General features: G+C 46.3%; 1 protein-coding gene across 1 annotated transcript in view; it reads left to right on the top strand.

Annotated features, from left to right (window-relative positions):
- Positions 1 to 20,940, top strand: part of LOC119374586 (protein-cysteine N-palmitoyltransferase HHAT) — a 29,333-nt gene extending 8,393 nt beyond the window's left edge. Inside the window, exons 3-12 of the mRNA XM_037644748.2 lie at positions 2,446 to 2,516; positions 4,778 to 4,888; positions 5,616 to 5,810; positions 7,867 to 8,118; positions 10,530 to 10,645; positions 14,405 to 14,611; positions 16,163 to 16,198; positions 17,064 to 17,265; positions 18,445 to 18,586; positions 20,414 to 20,940. Of these exons, the coding sequence (XP_037500676.1) occupies positions 2,446 to 2,516; positions 4,778 to 4,888; positions 5,616 to 5,810; positions 7,867 to 8,118; positions 10,530 to 10,645; positions 14,405 to 14,611; positions 16,163 to 16,198; positions 17,064 to 17,265; positions 18,445 to 18,586; positions 20,414 to 20,526 (1,445 nt within the window). The 3' untranslated portion in view covers positions 20,527 to 20,940. The remainder of the gene's footprint in view (positions 1 to 2,445; positions 2,517 to 4,777; positions 4,889 to 5,615; positions 5,811 to 7,866; positions 8,119 to 10,529; positions 10,646 to 14,404; positions 14,612 to 16,162; positions 16,199 to 17,063; positions 17,266 to 18,444; positions 18,587 to 20,413) is intronic.
- The last annotated feature ends 1,287 nt before the right edge of the window (positions 20,941 to 22,227 follow it).

Genomic DNA, 22,227 nt, shown 5'->3' with positions numbered 1-22,227 from the left:
GGATGTCTAGGTGGCGGTAGAGAGGAGTCTGCTCCAGGTGTTTCAGCTACGCGTGAACGGTGCTCTTGTTGACGAGACCGCGCCTGTACGAGGCCTTGCTGACGAGTCTACGTTCGATTTGAACGTCGATCGCCGCGTCTTCCGGAACGTTTCGGGGCAAGCACTGCACGAGATCCTGAACTTCGATGGGCACGTTGACCACTTGGCCCTTGATCCCGTACTGGCCGTTGTCGTGCGTTAGCGGCCGGATGCTCATGAACGGTTGACGTGACGCGGTCAGCCATTCCTCCACCGGGTTGAGCTTGGGCAGGTGCTCGGGTTTCGGCGGGTAGCGGTAGCTGTTAGTCACGCTCATTGCGGGGACTTTGCCTGCCCAAAATGAATCTTTGCACGTAGAGCAGACCGAGTACTCAGTGTAATTATCGTGGGCGGCAAACTCTCGCTGTAGTACAGCAATGGCATTGGCGCGGCACTGCTCGTTCTTGATGCTGGCGATCTTGGTCAAATTGTTATCGAGCCACAAGCGGTCGCAAACCCTGCAGCTGTGCCCGAAGCTCTGGTCCAGGAACTCGCGCTTGAACCGCGCGTCTGCGCCATCCGTGCCGGGTTGCAGCAGTTGCTTCAACCGTTTCGCTGCCTTCGCCGCTGACTCGCGTTGCCGTGCCGCTTCGGGATCCGCTGCTCGGCGTTAACGTTTCGCTTCGGTTTCGCGTTGCCGCGCCGCATCAATGTTTGCTTGCTGGCGTTGACGTCGCGCTTCGTCTGCGCGAGCCCTCGTTGCTACAGTGGATTCTTGCAGGCGGCGTTTACAGCGCGCTTCCGCTTCTCGCGCTCGACGTTCGGGGTCGGCTTGCCGCTGGTGTCGTGAAACGGCAGCTGCTCGAGTCCTCTTCTCCGCAGCAATAGCAGCAGCATTGCTGCCGGTGGCGCCCATCGTGGCGTTGGCGGTGGCGTTGCCGGGAGGAGAATGAGCGGAGCGCGCACGGGCCATTTTAATCTAGAAGAGCTGCCGTGGCGCCTCTAGCGGTCTCCTCCGGAAGCTTGGGCCAGCTGTTGCGCATGCGCAGTGGGGGTGTGGAAGGCGCAAGGGGAGAACAGGCTCAACTATAAGCTGCTTCGCATCTAAAATATCCAGGATCTGATGGTTTGAACCCGGGCCCTCTGCGCGGCAATCGAGTATTCTACCACAGAGGCAGGCTGGTGCTCGAAACTCCTTTGCAGAAAGGCCCTATACAGGCGTCAGGTCGGGCAAGGAATCGCGTTAACATGTGTAATATAGCGTGGCAGAAGAGTAAAATAACAACCAGGCGTCACACATTGCTAATTTCACAACGAGTGTGTGGTCTAAAGCTTCCCACCCACTACAAAGTGCTCAACCATAATTCTTCACCGTCATCAGCCGCATGCAGCATCAACGAAGTGCACATAATACCTTGCAGATGTGTAGCGGGTACCACGCTTATCCGCAGAAAGCCAAACGATGGCATAGTAGGTGCTTCCCTACTTCACAAAAATTATGATTTATGGCTTAGTGGGTACCTTACAAGTGTACTAGTAGCTGCCCCAAGAGAGTTTAGAACGGCCTCCGAAAGGCCGCTCTTCCAACTTTCGCTGCGATTGTGCTGCGCGCTCCGCCCAGACCTGGCGTTTCCTTTTTTAGGGGCGAAGCTCCTCTTAGTCTAACCTTGTCACGTCTCCGTTGTCCGGCGTAACCACCTTTGCAAACTGCCCACTACTTCGTCTTTGCAAACATCCCACTACGACGCATCACCGATACTTTGCAAACTGCCCAGTACTTCGTCTTTGCAAACATCCCACTACGATCCATCACCGATCCATTACTTCACCGACCATAAAGCCGTTTATAATGAAGGGGGAACGGAAGCCACCTTTGCAAACTGCCCACTACTTCGTCTTTGCAAACGTCCCACTAGGACCCATCACCGATCCATCACTTCACCGACCATAAAGCCGTTATAATGAAGGGGGAACGGAAGCCACGTCTAGCTACCACTTACGATTAATAAAATTTCTTGTATAAATATATATACAGTGTTTGTCAAATCTTTGATGATGTACTGGGCTATCGCTTTGATTACTGCTGGGCAAAACCACTGAAGATTTCACGGTGTAACCATGATTGCTTCAGGAGCTTCGCCCAAGCTCTTCATCATTCACCCGTGGATATGCTGTGATTTTTTTATATTTTTTTTTTGCTTTCTTTCTGTTTGTGAAGCGCGTCAGTATTATAGTGCGGTGCCGTGAAGGCGCTTCTATGAGAAATGTGGACAAGAGGTGTGATTGACGCAATTTCATAATGTGTTCCTCTCATACGTGTACATCTTATGTAATTTCGATTGCGCGGAAAACAATTCGCAGCGAACGCTTATATCTTATTGAGTAAGATACCTACCTTTTTTTTATCTTCTCCCTGATTCTTCATAGACAGAACCCTTCCCAAAAGACTGAGTCACCTGTTCACCCGCAGTCCTTACTGGGGCATCACGAGAAAGTGGGTAAGCTAACTAGACGACACTGCACCTTTCCATTTTCCTTTATCATCACAATTTCGTAAGGAATATTGCTTCAAAAATTTTGTTAAGGAAAATCGAAGTGCTTCGTCAAATTCGTCAAATTTTAGACAAAGCCACACTACCGATAGTCTGCTGTCAGAGATCGTAAACACCTGTCAAACAAATTGAGGTAACATTTAGTGCCTTATCACAAAAATAAATTGTAGTTATAAGCTTTCCGTTTGTGTAATTTGTTCAGAAAATGTTTTCTAAACTTCTTGCTTTCAACTTTTTTGGGCTATATATTGAATTTTATGACAGCTTTCGGTTCTTGAAACACTTTTATGCATACTTATTTTTTGTAATTCTTGTCTTAATTGAGTATTATCTTGCATGAATGTGTTATGGTATTGTACATTTGCTATTGAGTTTGTTCTTCCTTTTCTGCAATTTATTTACTATTATGTGTATAAAACGCACTCAAGCTACACTTTTGTACCTTTTAATTGTAGGTCCTTCTTCCTATTTTGTTTTATGTGGGAAATAAGGGCGATATATTGTGGTCCTGCGGGAGTATTTACAACGGGAACACAGAACGGAATTACGAAACAACTATATAGGTAACATAACACAGCCGTGACCTTAATATTTTGAGACACTTCTTGTATCTATCAGGATCACACAGACATCTTTAGTGGCTTCTTTATATTCATGAGCCAAAATTTAATTAGTGAGTCTGGAGTTGTTCTCCATACCGGTTGAGCGAAGCCCTCTCCGAACAAGGCATGTCATCCGGGCCAGCCCAGTAGCGCCGGAGCTGCTGCTTTCAGACAATGAACGCTGGTGTACGCCTAATCTCAAACAGTCCTCTGCACTACAGGGAAGTACCGGGCAAAGGTGGGCAGTGCTAAGCACGACTGGGCAGCCCTGAGGCTTCCCATAGTAGCCATGGGCTGTCTATGGTAGCCCTGCGCAGTCCAAGGGTACCAGGGGCAGTCCTGTGCGGGGCAGTATTGGACAGTTCCGGGCAGTCCAGCTCGATAAATCGAAGAAGTTCACTGTCACACGTCCTAAAACTCTGACGAGAGGACGAGGAGGGGGACGAGAAGGGTGAGAAGATGAGGAGGGGGGTGAAAGTGTTTGAACGGCCTTGTTGATCTTCCCGCATATAGCGCAGGCTCGTGCTGCTCATGGGAAGGAACTTAATTGAGTATTCGGCGAAAATTCCTCTACTCTGGTGAAATTTTAAATGCTCATGATTATGAAAGGAAGCTAAATGAGGACTCGGTGAAAATTCCTCTACTCTGGCGAAATTTTAAATGCACAAGATTATGAAATGAAGCTAATTGAGGGCTCGGCGAAATTTCCTCTACTATGGTGAAATTTTAAATGCTCAAGATTATGAAAGGAGGTTAATTGAGTATTCGGCGAAAATTCCTCTACGCTGGTGAAATTTTTAACCCTAGATTTTGTCGCTATTAAAGTCAAGGTCAAAAAGACAAAGACGTTTTTTTTTTTGTTTGCTTTTTCCGTACGTATTTCTCAGTCGCCTTATGAGACGAAAAATTCTCGAACATGGGGTTTAGCTGGAGCCAACGTGTCGACATGTGGAATTGTCTTCTTCAAGGTTCGAACTTCAAATAAGGTAAGTACGCTTGTCGCAACGTTAGCTCCAGCGAATCTCCGTGTTCAAAAATTTTTCATTTATTCGAGCTTCCATCTTGTGCTGAACTTCTGACTTTTTTGGATCTGTCACATTCAAGCGGATAAGGATCGTTCCTTCCCTTTTTTGTCATGACAATAAGTGACGCAGTGTATAAGCGAAAGAAGACAGCAGGTAGATTTCCATTTGTTCTCCTAATAGTGCGTCCCAGGAAATTCGTACCGTATCCGAAACGTATCTGCCTAATCGTCTTGGTTTAGTCAATACCGAAAGCTTCGTTCTTCGGGGAGGGTGTCGATTCACCTACTGCCGGAATGATCGACCATACCGCTTCTCGTATGCACCAACAGGTTGTAGTTTCCATGAAAGCTGCAGCGGCATACAGCTTCCAGCACGTCAAACAAATGGGTCCCACTATGGCAAACTAATTTAGCCGCCGCAGGTTGATTTACGACTCGTCTTAGTACACCTCCCGCGTGTGATCCGAAATGGATCACCGTCGACGTGACACCATGCTAAGCCATTTTTCAAAGTGACACCATTTTGCACTTGACATATTCCAGGAGCTTTGATTACGGACTCAATTGTTTTGGCCCTGCAGGACCTCTCTGATAAAGAATGGAGCGAAGGAAGGCAGTTCATCCTCACCGCCTGGCCTTGGCTGCTGCTGCACGCCATCATAGGTCGGGCGCTCGCTCACGCGGCTCCGTTGGTAAGAACACGAAGTGTCTAAACAATTGAACATTCCTTTCTTTTCCTTTAACACCATTGTTATGACGTAAAATTATTACCTTCCTTATGCAGAAATCCGAGAGAAAAGGTGTTTATATAAAAAGACATGTCTTTTTTTTTTCGGCATGCAGAGCAGAATCTTTATCATCATCATTATCCGCCTGCTTTACGTACACAGCGGAACGAAGGCCTGTACAAATGATCTCCAATTCACCCTTTCTACAAACTTTCATTTTATCCCTGAAGTCAGTTCGTCATTTTAACTTGCGTAATATTGGGCTGAGATCCTATCAGGCATTTCTCGGCAATTATACCGCGTATGAAGAAACAAATAAAGAAAGATTCCGAGACATAGGTAAAACTTCTTCCAACATATACTCGTGTACACACACAGTTGTTGCTTGAGCTATAAGTGTTATTTCATGCAGAAGGAATGCCTGTCTTTGCAGCTCACGCGACTAGAACACTTTTGGACTTTTAGACACTGCTAACATTGAAACTCTTGAGTTTGGGGATGTTGCATCTGCAGCGCGTTTTGTGTATGTTCTATATCTAACGCGTGCTGCTATTTATCGTACCCACTTGGGGGTGACGTGTTTCGAGACGACAAAACTTTCCAGGATTAGCGCCTCTCCCTATCTTGTAATGTTCGCGTTTACCATACCCGACGCAGAGTGCGTTACCTTTGACGTTGTACCTACTCGCAGGTGGTTCCGCACTTCCACGCGGCCTACTCCCTGCTGTTCGTGTCGTTCAAGCTGGGTTGGCTGAGCGCCGTCATCATCTTCGCCGAGCACGCCGCGTTCTTCGGGCTGGCTTGCATGGGAGTGCCCGCCCTCTGCTACGGGGGCGCGCTGCTCGCTTTGACACACTACAAGGTCTTCCAGTACGACATCTTTGAAGTGAGTTGGGAGCGAGTATTACATATATGGGGTAATAGAAATTTTTCAAGGGATATTTGACAACTACCCGTTTGTAGCACGAAGCTTCTAAGTTGAAGAAGAATTCGTCCTGGTCAGGCGATTGAACCCGGGACCGACGCCTTTCCGGGGCGGTCGCTATACCAACTGAGCTAACAAGGATGTTAGCAATTGGCAGCGCGAGGGCGAATCAGTCAACAGCTCGAAGCACATGGACAAAGAATATTGGAAATCAGTTCTGCGGAATCCCGCAAGGCGGCGGGATGTTTATGAAACATATATTTGACAACCACCCATTCGCAGCGTGAAGCCACAAGTAAATCCATGCGGATTTCTCAGGAAGAAAAGCTTCTTAGTTGGAGAAAAGTTCGTTCTGGTCCTAGAACGGGAACTTTAATCCTTGAAAGGGATATCAGTCAAATATCCCTTTCGCAACCCTTCTGCCACATTGCGGGACATCACAGCGCCCATTTGTAATAAGAATTTCTTGAGGCGATAGCTGGTTCATTCTAGAAACTGTTTGTTCAATGCGTGAAATTGGGAAACGCAGTACATGTAATAAGTGAACACACAGCGCTCGACCCGTACAAAAATCTATGTAGATAGTCTCTAAAAATGGGTTTAGACAGTCGATGCACTGATTAAACCCATTTTTGTAAGGGGATGCAACTGTGTGTTCTCTTATGCGATGTCCTTAGTAAAGGCCGTTAACGCAATGGGATATACAGGTTGCCTGAACAGGAATAAGTGCCTCAGACGGGCTGGCCGATGTTTCAATAGGTGGACCTATATTCATCAAAGCCGCCTCATTGCTGGCGTATTAGTTTCAAAAGTCAGTAGACGTGATGTCACGTGGTATCACTGTCTGTACTTGTCACCTGCAACAGTAAATAAATAACTAAATAAATAAACTGGAGAGGGAATCCGCAGGGCATGGCAATTTCAGGCCTGTGACGATAGCAGATGACAATGTGGCTCCTTTAGGCTCTTGAAGGATCCATACACAGTAGGTGATAGGTGACAGGTGACAAGTACTGGCAGCGACACCACGTGGCATGACGTCCCTGACTAACTCTTTTAGAACTAAAACGCCAAGGACGCTGAGGCGCCTTTGACGAAACTTCGAAACGTCAGCCTGTATGTCTGAGGCCCTTACTCCAGTACAGGCAGCCTGTATGTCACGTCATGCGTAGTCCCGTTTCCCACAGTTGGCGCATTCAACAAAGCATAGTTCGTAGGTAAAAACAGCACAAACGAAAAGAAACACAAGGAAGGCACGGGGCAACGTTCTGAGTGCTGTGTTTCGTTTCCTTTGTGCTGTTTTTACCTATGAACTATGCATCACCAACTAGCCTGCCAGCAAATGTCATTAACAAAGCAGTAAGTAATAGAGTCTAGAGCAACGGATAGCATTTGTTAGTGAAGAACGGCATACATTAGTATTTTTCACACAATGTTTCCATGGTCCTCTTGTATTTAATATCTGCAACTAGATGTGACGTCGCTGCTCACGACAATTCCTGACAAGGTTTAGCTACCGCTTTTACTCGCTTAATACGAGCTCTGGTTAGCACTAATGATAAGGATGGTTGATGTTCGCTATTCGTTGTTATAAGAGTGGCATTACCTTCAAGCAATCTCAACCCGATGGCTATGTTGTCTACCACTTCGTGCTTAGATTTTATATGGTTATTTCAAAAAATAAAGTACGACGAAAGCACCGGAGAGCACTTTTTTATAATAATACGAATAATAATGTTTTACGTCCCAAAGCCATGATATGATTATGAGGGACGCCGTGGTGGAGGGCTCCGGAAATTTCGACCATCCGGTGTTCTTTAACAAGCGCTGACATCGCACAGTACACGAGTCTCTAGCATTTCGCATCCATCGAAATGCGACCGCCGCGGCCGGTACCGAACCCGCGGCCTTCGGGTCAGCAGCCGGGCACCGTAACCGCTGCACCACCACAGCGGACGTTTTTAATCTTCGTAGGCATCACAGGGCAGAAACAAACGTATACCTTGATCGTGTACAGGTCGTGTACCAATCGTACGGCAGGAACACTCACTACGTCACTATGGTGGCCTTCTACTGGACGGCGCTGCGGGGCCTCAGTTTCTGCATGGACTGGATCTGGCGTGACGAAGAGGAAGATTCACAAGAGTCAGAAGAGGCCGAAAAGTCAGAACACCGCTTTCCTGACTACTGGAAGACGCTGGCCTATACCCTGTACCTGCCTCCGCTGCTGACGGGACCATTGCAGAACTACGAAGACTTCAGTGCATCGGTAGGTGCCCTACTAGTTATTTACTTACTAAGGCGAGAGCCTTCAATGGCTATGTTGGCGCTGCCGTCCGTGAGACTAGCACGAGAGTTAGCGAGATTTTCCGTGACCTTGCGGTGTCACAAAGGTCTTGCAAGGCCACGTCCACAAACCCACTCGACCTTCCCCGAGCGAGCGATGACGCCATAACATGACGTCATCGTGACGTCTCTCTGTCACGTCGCTACATGGCGTCATCTGACGACGTCATCTATTGACATTGTCGATCGGTCATAGGTGGACCGATCCCGGAGGCCATGAATGCACAACTTGAGGCGCACGCAGAAAGCTTTAGTAGAGGCGGGAGGAACGTTGGAATCGACTAAGAACGTCAATGTCATTTATCGCGTGTCTCTCACACTGCGGCTTGTTATATCTTGCACAATAATATCTGGGGTTTTACGTCCCAAAACCATCATATGATTATGAAGGACGCCGTAGTGGAGGGCTCCGGAAATTTTGAGCATCTGGTATTCTTTATCGTGGTCTGACATCGTCTTCATCATCATCATCATCATCATCATCATCATCATCATCATCAGCCTGTCTACGCCCACTGCAGGGCAAAGGCCTCTCCCATGTTCCGCCAATCAACCCGGTCCTGTGCTTTCTGCTGCCACGTCATACCTGCAAACTTCTTAATCTCATCTACCCACCTAATTTTTTGTCTCCCCCTCACGCGTTTGCCATCTCTTGGAATCCAGTCAGTTACCCTTAATGACCACCGGTTATCCTGCCGACGTGCTACATCGTCTTATGTCTGCAAGACATAAGACATCGTCTTATGTCTTGCAGAAAGTCTGGTCCCCGATTGTATAACTTAATGCAATTACCAAGTCGGCTGCAGGCTTTCGCCTTCATATGTTACAGAGAGTGTAACATGCTGCCAATTTACTTATTTTCTTACTTATTTGTTTGTTTCTTTGTGTACTTATTGATAGACGTAGCTCAGACCTCATAACCCAAACAGAAGGGTCAATATACAAAGCGCGAAACAACAATAAACAAAAAAGTGAAAAAAAAAAAGTTTGACAGTCGCTTTAGCCATAGGTCGGCAAACTCACTCATGAGTCGGCTCACCTAGACTCAGATCGAGTAGCGAGTCTGATTCTGAGTGAGTCCACGTGAGTAATATTTTGGTGAGTTTGAGTCCGAGTGAGTCCGGTTGCGAAAAATTTTAGTGGGACTGGGTACGAGTGAGCCCTAAGCGCGAAATACATTTACTGGGTGAGTCTGAATGAGGTCCACTTTTTTTTTTTGCCGACCTATGGCTTTAGCCGACGCTAAGGAGAGCGCAGGCGAAGACTTATGCTATAACAGGACACTCATTAAATTTCTTTCGCATTCTCAGTAGATTGCATTATTCCTCCTAACCTGAAGGTTTCTGCGCCTCACCCGGTTTTGCACAAACTTCGGAATCGGCATACTTTACATCGGGCGACGATGTCATCTGAAGACGTCACCATATGGCATCGTCTCTCAATTACGTGACCCTCAGTGCCATTCGCGTTCACGACTCCACCGGACGCAGGATTTTTATTTCCTTGAGACATCCGATGCTTTCGCCTTAGTCGTCACAGAGTTCATTTAGTCGTATAGATACCATAACCACTATTTCTTTATGACATCACTACTCCTTAAAGGGACACCAAAAGCAAATAGCACTTTATGTCCAAGTGAAAGGTCAGTGCTTGAGAACGTTTAAAAGGTCAACTTTATACACGGCAGCGCTTTCGTAATCGCTAAATTAGGGTAAATGTAGGACACAATTTCCACCACAAGTGAGGCATTCTGAACGCAAGTCCGACGGCGTAGCAGGGCCTCGGTGAAATTATTCACGAGTACTCAGACTGCCCATGACAAAAAGGAAAATTCCATTGCATTACAAGGCGGAATAAAATGAAATTTTTGTATTTCAGTCTGATTCATGCAGTATAGAATTTGACGTTACCCCTTGTGAACGACGAACGTTCCGTTTTCGCCTGGCTGAGCTGCGCTAAAGCCTCTTACTCCGCAGCGCCAGCTGTCGCAAAGCACGGGAATGGCGAATGCTACATCAGAAGGCTATTCTCGGAGGCGGGCGGTTTGAATTGCGCTAACGGCATGCGGACAACTAAAACGGGATTTTCTCTCAAACTAAGCATCCCCTAGGCAAGGAATAAGCACTACGAGGTTTCTGGAACACTATTTCAGCAATCCACGTCGACTTAATATTTGCCTTTTGTGTCCCTTTAAAATACGATTTCAGAGGCGTTAAAATTTGGAGCTTTTCCAGAGTTTTTTACGTAATTCAGTGTGCTTACAAATCCTTATAGATGTGTCACATCCTTCGTGTGTGTGTGGTCATTTATTCGCCCGGTGGGGCTCGTGTGCAGGTGACGAAACCCAAGCCTCCGTTGTCGTCGGACGAGATCAGAACCTGCGTTCGCGGCCTGCTGCGCTCCGCCGTTCACTTCTTACTCATGGATTTCATGTGCCACTCCTTCTACAGGTAAGCGGTACTGGCTAGCGTCTCATAGACGTTGATGGCAAAACTATTCACGTCATCCGGGTCATCTGCGTTTGAACGTTCCCGATTTCTCACGAAGAACCCTTCGATCCAGTTTTTGACATCAGGTTCATATTGTTACTACATACATGATTTGGGTATGAGCATCTGTGTAGTGGGAAACAGGGTGGTTAGAGTAGAAGAGGACGTTCGGCTAGTGAGAGAGGCCTCCGGTACGCGTCTGGGCAACACCTTCGCGTCTACCGGTACGTCGCAGCTCAATAAAACCTTTTGTAGACGTAACAATATTAAAGGGCCCCTAAACCACCCAGAGGTCGAAATTTAGTTGTGGTCTTGCATTGGGGCATGGGTCTACAACGAAGACGAAGCCGTGAGAATTTTTCAAGGTGGTGCCTTAATAGCGGAGTTACAGGCATTCGATGATCCAAAGGAGGCCCTCGCTCGTTTCGCTCTTTCCTTCGCTACGCTCCGTTCGTCGGCTCGTCTCTCCCCCTGGCCGAATGCTCCTCCTCACCGCGCGAGGAGGAAGAGCCGCGAGCGCACTTAGCTGCGAGTAGACAAACAGATCCTTTTTGTGGATGACATGTGCCGAGAATGTTGACGTCACGGCGAAGGCAGAGGATTACCGAGAGTCCCGACGAGGAGAGGGATTGCTTCTTGGTGGTTTATGGTCCCCTCAAGGCGTTAAGGTGGCTTAGGGGCCCTTTAAGGCATCAACGCGAAGTGATAGACGGGAATGGAATACTTTATTAAAAGCTTCTTTCTTTAATTCGAGGAAGGGGTAGTGAGCATTCATAAGGAAAAGGCAGGGAGGTTAACTAGGCAGGGCCCGGTTGGCTACCCTGCACTGAGGAAAGGGAAGGGAGCCTGAGTGATGATGATTATGATGATGAGGATGATGATGATGATGAGGAGGGGGAGTTTGTAGATCGAGGTCAAGGAAGAGAGCGTTGATAAGGATCTTATTATAAAAACTCGGGGAAGGATGTAAACCACGGAGGAAGACGGGATAAGCTAAGTTTCACAAGAGAGGTATTTACGAAGACCATGTTGGCTTGGACAGATGAAATTAAGAAACGCTAGAGAGGTAGCAACTCGAGACTGAGTGATGCATTCTGTAATATTTAGCGTATATTTAGCGTAATATTTATTGTATATGTATGCTGTAATATAAAAGAGCATATACAATAACTCTAAAACATATGAGGAAGCAGCTGAAATATACAGAGGAATTGATATGTACAGAAAGATCAGAGAAGGACGAATTCGCTCATAGCGTGGGTTTTGTCACTGCTGGCTTTTTTCGTAAAATGCTGTTTTTGTGTTAAGGTTGAACACGTGCAAGTGCTGTTGCCGAGACTTCTTTGTCTCGGCGGAGTTTAAATGGCTTGTGCATAGCTTTTCCAAATGCTGAGAGTTGTTTACAAGCAATTCGAACACTCCGCGAGTAATGCTCACTGATGACGAAACCGGTGCGCTTCATTTGACTTCACTTATTATACCCCTCAGGACCAGAGGCTTTACAAAGGATGAGGGGTAAAGGCACAAAAAAAATACTTCAGAGACAGCAAGTTACATAGAAGCTGAGTATGTAGTTTTAGCTGCTGGTGGTGGTGCACTCTTTATGACGCTCAAAAAGAGCTCGGGACCAGTCCGAAGACTGGTAGCGCTGGCTACCGGTCTCCTAAGGTATCCCAAGAGGATCGGTACTCCAAGGTATCCCAAGGGGATCCCCTGGGTCCCTTGTGATACCGCTGCCTCCACCGCACCCTGGGTCAACCGGCGTTTGGCTCTTGGCTCGGAGGCACGCAGGAGGGACTCCCACGACTCTGGGGGGTTTGTGTTATCTGCGTTGTAGTGGGTGCCAGTCTACGCCATGTGTACGAGAGTGGCCGGAGCCGAGCAGTGTTGGCACCTAGGCGCCATCTGTTGCGGGAAAATTCTGCTGTATAAGAGGGTGCGTGGGAAGCTGAAAAAAGAAGCTAATTTTAACTGTTGCATTGCGGAACTGCTCATAATCATTATTATCCACAATGTCAGCGGGAAGGTGATTCGAGTCGTCTGAGGTACGTCGCAAAAATGATTCATAGAAGTACATTGTATTGCATTAATTGTATTCAACATTCTGATAAGGGATCTACGCACTACCGACAACGCGAGTTCCAAATCCTCGAAGTGGGCAAACACGACTGTATTATCGGCCACGACAAGGCCTGTCGGAATCTACTAAGTCACGAGCGTGTTCTATTTTCGTGCGATAGCAAAGCAACACACGTGCGTCCATTGCATAGATTAGATATCTCTATTTTTTTTTTTTGGCTTCCGGGCCAAGTAACTTTTTGTATATTTTTAAGGCTGTGTAGAGTTGATGCGTCTGAATCTCTTTTTGACGTCGTTCATCTCGGCCAGTCAGAGCCTCTCGCTACTTGAGATTTGCGTACACCAACGATCGCCTGCTTAGTTTCAATCTGACGCTTCGTCTTGGTAAACAACGCGCAGTTGAACGCGCAGTCTCCGTCTGGACTCACTTTAAAGTTAGGAGACGCTTTCTCGTGATCAATAATTATCTGCTAAATACTGATTGTTTATTTGTTTTCATTTTCGAAGTTTGCCAGTAAGTCAGTTAGCCCGAATATGGAGCTGTCGGCCACATTTGTAATAATATTTCGCCCCATATTGAATGCGCATTAAGAATTGACCATGAAAGCTCACATGCTGCTTGCAACACACTTAACAAGGGGAATTTTAAGGGCTCGTTTTTCTATGTTAGACAAAACATTGATGAGAACTAACAAACAATCGAGCCAAGTATAGGGGATGTTATTTGTAGTAATTATAATATAAATGTGAAGAAAGTAAACTGGACGAAAAGACAACTTGCCACCGGCAGGGACCGAACCTGCAACCTTCGGATAACGTGTCCGATTCTCTACCGATTGAGCTACGGTGGACATCCTTCCGTCCACTTTATTGGGTATATCTGTGCATTTAAACCTGGGAGTGTTAGCGCCGCTCATAGCCATGACGGCGAGTGTGGAACACTCTTTTTCTGCCTGCTGGCTTCACGTAGCACCTGCAACACACTTGAACATTTAACTAGGGCTGAACTCTCTACTTTCCTGCTATTAAAGAACTTTCTCTCTAGTCACGTATTATGCGGAAACCATTCAGTTCACCTCAAACAAACATGAGCGGGAATATTATTTTTTCTTTCTTTTCCCCCGATTTTTGTCTCTATTGTGCTTGCAAAATAAAATATGACCCCCTAATTTGAAGAGCATTCAAACCAGAAAGGGTTTAATACTGTATCTTGTATCGCCATGTACAGTTCAACGCTTTCTGAGAAGTTCGCGGGCACAAAATGGAATCGGCTTGTACAAGATACATTCTAAAAAAAGGAGTGCCTTGGCTCTTTTTCATTTTCATGAGTCGGGACTTGCGACATATATGACTCTCTTTAAAGAGGCACGTGACTCCTCTTTGGAGCTCATTATACTCTCTTCGAAGGGTCGCGGGACTCAACGGAGAGTTAACGTGTCTCTTTAAATTTAAAGGGAGTTATACACGTACGTGGCAGGTCAGGACTCACCAAAAAGTGTAACACTCACTCTCCTTTTTTTTTCTTAGAGTGTAGGGTATGTGGAGATCTCGTTGAGAGAAAGCATCATCCTGCTGTGGACATACAAGAGGCTGATGATGATCATTTTTGTTACGATGATGATTATGATTATGATGACGCAGTTCAGCGCTGTCTAAGGCTCCGTACCTCGTCTCAAGGCTCAACCTCACCGCCTTGTTGGGCTTCGGTGCGACGCTGAACGTGATGTTCTTCATCAAGTACCTCGTGCAGTACGGCGTACCGAGTGCCTTTGCCAGAATAGAGGGCATCGACCTTCCTCCGCCGCCCAAGTGTGTTGCCAGGTCGCACCTCTGTTCCCATTTCTGGAGGTGAGAGGCACCCTATCATACAGACTGCATGGGGTATTTTTGATATCCAATACAATGCTGTTCCTCCCGCCTTGATAGCTCATATTGATACCTCAGTATGTAAGCTGTCAGTATGTAAACTGTAAGCTCGGTCAAACTATAGAGAGGACAGAAAATCAAATGAGAAGCGACAGAAATGTTTGTGTTGTGAAAAGCAGAGTATGAGCCTGGGGCAAATGTCGTCTCACCTGCTACGCTGCTCAGAAACTGAAGTGTCAGACAACGAAAAGAATATTACGGTGAGGAGAGACGATGAGGACATGCAGTGTAGGGTATAAATATGAACGAAAATGACAGTCAGCCATCCAACTGTAGTGAGACGCACCCTACCACATATCTGATAGACTGCACGGGGTATTTCTGATATGCACTACAATGATGTTTCTCTCGCCTTGATATGTACCTCAGCGTAAGCTGTCAATATCTAAACTGTAAGCTCGGTCAAACTATAAAGGAGGAGGAAGCGACAGAGATGTTTGTGTTGCGAAAAGCAAAGGATTCGCCTGAGGTAAATGTCATCGCGCTTGCTACGCTACGCAGAAAATGAAGTGTGGGAGGACAAGAACAAGAGTACGGTGAGGAGAGATGATGGGGATATGAAGTATATGGTATAAATACGAAAGAAGAAAACCTGTCAGCCATCCAACTGTAGCAAGAAGCTATACTCCGTTTCGTACGTCAGGTGCGACGCCGTGGAAGCTGTGCAAGAAGTCCGGTCAGGAAATTGTGTAAGTCCGCGCGCGTCGCGCTTGGATTTCGTCGTTGTAAACGTGGCCACCGCGAGTGGATCAGGCTGTGCGCTACCGAAACTAATCGCGGGGGCCTCGATACGAAAACAAAGAGACGCTAAGCGATCCTGAAGAACCTATAGACAATCGTGTAAATAACGGCGTTTTGTTTCCTTCTAAGGCACAAAAGCATCTTCATTTGTTACTCAGTCTGAAAACGAAACTATCACATCACGGGTGGTAAAATCATTGAACAATTTCTTTTTGCGAACGCATCTACTGCAGAATGTCTCGCTATCTTTCGTAGCGTTGCACCTTATGTATGAAATGGAATATACACAAAGGAAAACAATACATGTTTCCTGTAGTTTCTGTGCTCGCCTTACTTACGTGATGCTTATGTATGCTGTCACTGCATGCTGCAGCTGTAATCGTCTGGGAAGCTTCTTCCAGCTCACAAGAGCTTTTTCTTCCCAGGCCCTCCGCTCCCTCAAGTGGTAAATAAAATAATTGATTGATGAATTGGTTGACTGACTGACTGACTGAATGATTAAATGATTGATTGATTGATTGATTGATTGATTTTTTCCGTTGGTGACGATCAACAGACAAACGCAACTCACAACGGCGAAGCGAATATTAAGGACGTGAAAGTTATTTCATACACGCAGCTTTTGCATGTCGAAGGTGATAGTCTTCATGATCTTATTTTTGCTTGTCAATTAATTTCATAGCCAATCTATAGCACAGACTGCTCAGATAGCATTATTCTTTTGTGTTTCAGGTATTTCGACCATGGCTTCCATTTGTGGATCAAAAAGTAAGACTAACTTCCGGGCTATTACCATCAGTTTGCGTCTTATATACTGAAGAAACTGAAAAATCCGGCCAAAGGACAGTTTAGCCTAACATATTTCCTGCGATTTTTCCTACTGTTTTCATTATTGACTACTACGGATAGGGCACTACGCTAAGGTATATTGTGCAGTTATGTGAAGCTCACTAAGGTACATTTTACATTAATCTGGACCGTTCGCAAGTTCATAGTTTCTTCGCGGTGTCTTGCTTTTATTTTACCATAGTCTCAGTATGTTTTACATATTCCGCAAGCCAAACACTTCTACAAAGTGAATAAAGTTATCAACCGAAATGTATACCACAGCGAGCGTTTTAACCATAAGTGGGAACGTGTAGATCGAAGCACAGTAGATGGGCCTCCCAGCGACACCTCCTATAGGAACTCCAGTAGCCGCTTTCTTGTATTGCCTGTGCATCTTTCGACACATATTTACTCGCATGTGAATATAAAGGATAACCCACAGATCGTTATATATACTGCTTGAAATTTTGCTGCAGAGCTACCGAACAGGCCGCCTCAGCCACGACACTGACGTAATCGCAAATTCATAGGGATTTTCAGTTAGGGCCAATGGTTTCATCTTGACCGCACAACTATGTGACGGGAACTTAATTGTGTCGAAAGTCACTCTATGTATTGCTTTGCTTTTTTAAAGAAAGAAGGAAAGCTTGAGATGGGATGGAGTTAGGACGACAGACAGGGCGCTGAGCGCATTGCCTGTCGCAGTGCCATGCTACTACCTATCAGAAAACTGTTTGAAAAGGTTTTAAACACTCTTTGAGCTTCCCTTTTTAAACGTTCGCGCAATGTATGCTCTCTAACGCAGGTATTTGTACCTGCCCATGGTGGAACCCGAAAGGGAGGTCATCTGGCGGCTGATGGGCACCGCGCTGGCCTTCTCCTTCACTTGGCTCTGGCACGACATGACGGTCGCCCTCGGCTTCTGGGCTGCGCTAAGCTTCCTCGGCGTCGCGCTCGAAGTGGGCATGTCCCAAATCAGGAAGCTCGGCTTCGCCAAGAATATCGAGGTACCGTAACGCATATCGCTCGGTGACAGCCTGACAACGCTTATGCTGCTGTCTAGAAGCATAGAATCACACTTTTCGACAGTCTGCGAATTCGGCTGATTTGGTCGCAATCTCTGTCAAAAGAAGGAAAGAAATCAAGTCGAGTCTAATCAATTTTACTGAGATCTCAGTAGAAAACAACATGCACATAAACATACAGAAAGGAGGTCCGACAGCACTATGCTGTTCGGAGACCTCCTGTCAAAGAACACCAATAAAAGTGAGTCGGCTTTAGTCGGATACTACCTAAAAAAAAAAAAAAAAAGTCGGCTCCGCCCGCAGTTATCGCTGTCCCTCCCACGGATAATTTGCATAAATGCTCCGTCCAATAGCGCTTACTCATTTTCGTGACGTCGAGCACCTCTCGAGTGGTTCAGATGGTTGACTTTCCCATAGAGGCACACGGTTGTGTCGCTGGTTTTAGGTCGGATACTTGAACGTCCTGGTAAATTTCGTCAGGGACTGTGACATCGCTGCTCAGCCAAACGTAATGTTTTAGGCAGTAACGACGAACCTTTGGTGATTAATATGCGTAGCATTTAAATTAGCCGAGAAAAAGTACTTACGGTTCCAATGGAAACCAGCTAGCACGCCGTGGTTTTGTGGGCGGAGCCTAGATCTTTTCTTAGGTTGTAACCGAGTATAGCAGCAATAGCAACATAAGAGGAAAAAAACTTGTGTAATCAAACGAGAAAACAAAGGTAAACTAAAACTATACCAGCAAACAACGTTCACATGTAAATAGATATAGATCTAGTAATTCAATAAGAACATTCACGAATAAATCACAGGGCGATGCCGGAATTAGACCACTATTTACCCAAGAGCATGCCGCATGCCCGGTCCATTCGCATGCCTACCGAACACGTCTAGAACTCAGCCGTTACCTGCTTTGAACACTTTATGAATCTTTTCGGGTATACATCAATTTAAAAAGCACCAAACTAGGAATGGGAAAAGCCGTATTTGTATATACCTAATTGTTTTATCCGCACAGATGCGTACAGAGAAGCGCAGCGTTAGCATGTTGGTTGAGCAGCGAAACAGATCGCTCTCGTGCTATATGAAAAAAAAAGAGAAAACGAAGAAGAATACAGGTTTCTTGAAAGTCCGATGTTTCATCAACTGTGCCTTACGCAGGCCAAGTACCTGGTCGGCGGACGACTGAGATTCGTCAAGGCGGTCCTGGGTTCGCCACAATACCTGCTCACCATCTTTGCGTGCCTCTTCTTCCTCACCGACGTAGAAGTAACCACCATATTCTTCAAGAAGGTCATCCTTGGTAAGTTCCAAAGCCCGCCGGACCTGTTATCGGTGCAGAAAGTACAGTCGCGCCCACTACGAGTTGCAACATGGTGCCCGTGGTCGAAGCGGCGCCAACACCGCATGGTGGTGCGTATATAGAAACCAATGAGTGACGTAAACACTGTTTCGACTACTGGTGTTTGCTGAACCAATTTCGCGTTTGCCGGTGTTACAGTATAGGCGTGGTGCCCTTAAATCATGGCCACCGTGTTGCAACTCATACTGAGCGCCACTGTAGGTGCCGCACTATTTGGCGCTTGTGTTTCGTGTGTTTCTTTTGTGATTTTATAGTATTTCGTGGCACCGCTTCATAATTATGAATCCAAACTAACTCGCTCAATGGTCAGTCCTATTTGGCATTCCTCACTTATATAGCTTATTGGTCCCGAAGCGTTGGGAACAATAAGTCCATCTTTTTTAGTTGGTGCCGTCTTAAAAATCCTAATTAATTAATCCAACCACACGGCAGTTCTGTTAAAATGTCTAGCTTCGAATTACATCTGACATAAATTGGGAGTCTAAAGGCAGAAGTTCAGGAGAACACGACGGCTTGAATAGTTGAAATATCCTTTAACCGGGGGTATCGGTTGAGCAAACGTTTCGACAAGTTGTCTTATTTTCTTCAAGGCAACTGATTCCCTCCTACCCCTACCCCTTCCCCTTCCCCCCCTCCCCCAACCCCTGCCGTTTGCGGTTGGGGGCAAGTGAGCAAAACTTACAGGTACACAGCTAAGGAAACGAAGTCCTGCCTTGAAGAAGACTAGACCATGTTGGCTGCAGCGACATCCCCTGTTCAAGGCTTATTTCATAAGCTGGAAGTTTATTTTTTCGCGTGTATATAGGAGTTAAATTTTCCGGCGATTTTCCCTTAACACTTGTACATGAATGTGACACGTGACATGATGTGTATAGCCTATAAAATAGACGTGCAGGCGTAAAAGAAAAGCAGTACACAAGAAGCATGCTGCACGGAATGTGCGCATTGACCTTGCGACTTTACTCTTGTCTACAGCTAGCCTCCTTCGTTTCACTATCATCACTTCTGGACATTCAAGCACCTAAAGGCGTTCATGTCGCTTTCGACCGTTTTTCCTCTCGCGACGCGCAAACTTGCCCAGAAATGTGCAAATATTCTACACCGTGTATTATAAATGCATCCGTGCGCAACCGAAAAAAAAAACGCCCGTTTGTCACAAGCGTCTGCCTGGCATCCGGCTTCCATGTTCTTCACTCAAGCGGCAAATCAAACAAGATTTTCTTGTTTGTTTGTTTGCAGCGTAGGCTGTCAAGAGCCAACTACAACAGCCGGTATTGGCGGCGATGTCGTCTGCCGCCACCGCCAGTGTCTGTCGCAGCTATCGCACGTAATGAGAAAAGAAATCCAAAGTTCGAGCCGCAATAGAATCCAGGCATTATCCGTGATAGTCAAGTATTCTACAACAGAGCTACGCCAGTGCTTGAAAGGGCTTCAAAAAAAGGCCCTAGGCGAGGAGTCGCGTTAGTGGATAGATAGATAGATAGATAGATAGATAGATAGATAGATAGATAGATAGATAGATAGATAGATAGATAGATAGATAGATAGATAGATAGATAGATAGATAGATAGATAGATAGATAGATAGATAGATAGATAGATAGATAGATAGATAGATAGATAGATAGATAGATAGATAGATAGATAGATAGATAGATAGATAGATAGATAGATAGATAGATAGATAGATAGATAGATAGATAGATAGATAGATAGATAGATAGATAGATAGATAATTTACTTTTCTCTCCGTCCTTCTCCCCGCAGGTTTCCCTCTGCCACTGCTGCCTGTGCTGGTGTGCTTGTACTTTGCTTCCCAGGCGTCTCTGGATGTTATGGAGTGTGAGGATTCAGCCAAAGCCAAGGAGAAAACATCATAATGCAATCTCAAGAGTACGCAAATTGGAGGCCGCATTTTGCAAGCATAAGGTTTTTGAAGAGATCGCTTTGCCAGCTACGCGACTGGCACCGCAATGACGTCACTCAAGCGACGACCAATCGCGTGCTGGAAAGGGGAGTTCTTGGGAAGCGGAATTCATCTTTACATAAATACGACCCCATGTCTCTGTTGCGTTGGCCAACGACATAGTTTCACCGAATTCATCAACTCTCGCATTAAGGGCTAGTTGAAACGAAAGTTTTGCTTCTAGTAAATCTCTTGAATCATTTTAGTTAAATGAATATAAATGAAGGAGTTATTACCACCGTTTGCCGGTGTTGGGTCTGTTCATTTTAACTTGATTATTAATACACATACTAAAAAATTTAGTAACATAAATTGTTAGGTTCGCTGAGCGAAATTCGTTATTTCAAATTTGCGAATGTCTGGAGTACACAGGTATATCAAGCACACACGCACACGGCGTAGTCCGAGTTAAAATTCATCGCAAATGCCAGGGTTGAATGATTGAGGCGATTTCATTGCTATGATACTATTCGTCATAGAAACAGTTGGGACCAGGAACGTATGCAAAGGGGGGGGGGCAGGGAGGCCAGGGGAACTCGCCCCCCCCCCCCCTCGACGAAATTCGTCCAGCCTTCTATATTGCCGGGCAACTTTTTTCTCTTTGCAATGGAAAGACATTATTTCGAACAGTCAGGCCTTGACCCCTCCCCCCCCACCTCCCGAAAAAAATATCCTGGCTTCGTGCTTGGTTGTGACAATATTCAAAAACTGAGGCCTACTTTTATATTAGAATAGCAAATATACGGACACTCGAGGCGTGTTCTCGCCGTCGCCGTCATGTTCCGTATAAGGTCAAATTCGGTAACATCGCCCCGCTAGTGATATGTTCTAAGTGCGAGTGAAAACGTGAGGGCTGCCGACGGTCGCAGCTCAAGAAGAGTTGAAACGCGCCGGCCGTCTCCGTCCCGCGAAGTCACATGTAGGGGTGCCGGAGGCGGTCTGCGTCGCTCGGGCAGGAGCTGCCAACATTGAGCAAACGGGCGCGTTGGCCCGCGTGCTATCTCGACAGACATCAGCAGACGGCTCATACCCTTGTACGTGCCTTGCCCCCACCGCTTGCTTTGCGTTGAAGCGATGGACAGCACAAAGTTCGCTTCGCTCGCTGCAGTGTTCCCTTACGCCAGCGTTTTGTATAGTTATGCCGGGTTGGATTCCAAAGGAGTTAGCTGCTAGCCTCACTTCGTATAACATTCCAATTTGTTGCTGTTTCATTCATTGCTTCGCCCTAGCGGCGAAACTATGACTTCGTTTAGATATCTAGGTGAAGAGTGGTTATTCGCCTCGGGATGATCTTTTAGTGGCGCCCTGTCGCGTGTGACGTCAAAGAGAGTACCCGGGTGCCGCTCGTCGCGCGCGCGCTCGCTACGTGGGCTTCTCGACGCTGCCGGCAGTCTGTCCCGCTCGAGTTATTGAAACAATTGTGGGCAAATTCATAAAGCAATTTGTACTGAATGTTCACGCAAAATGCCCCGCGAAAACGAGCAGAGTTGCCGTTAGGAGCACGCTCAGTGTCGTGTGCTCCTGGTGTCGTCTGCTAGCCATCAATGTGTACATCTGCACGTATGGCGAAGACTTCTTTTCGTGACTGTTCTATGGCCGTGGCGTGCTCAAAATG

This window comes from Rhipicephalus sanguineus, chromosome 11 (genome assembly GCF_013339695.2).
Source record: "Rhipicephalus sanguineus isolate Rsan-2018 chromosome 11, BIME_Rsan_1.4, whole genome shotgun sequence".
In the NCBI taxonomy this organism is placed as follows: domain Eukaryota; kingdom Metazoa; phylum Arthropoda; class Arachnida; order Ixodida; family Ixodidae; genus Rhipicephalus; species Rhipicephalus sanguineus.
This window is presented reverse-complemented; position numbering and strand designations above follow the sequence as displayed.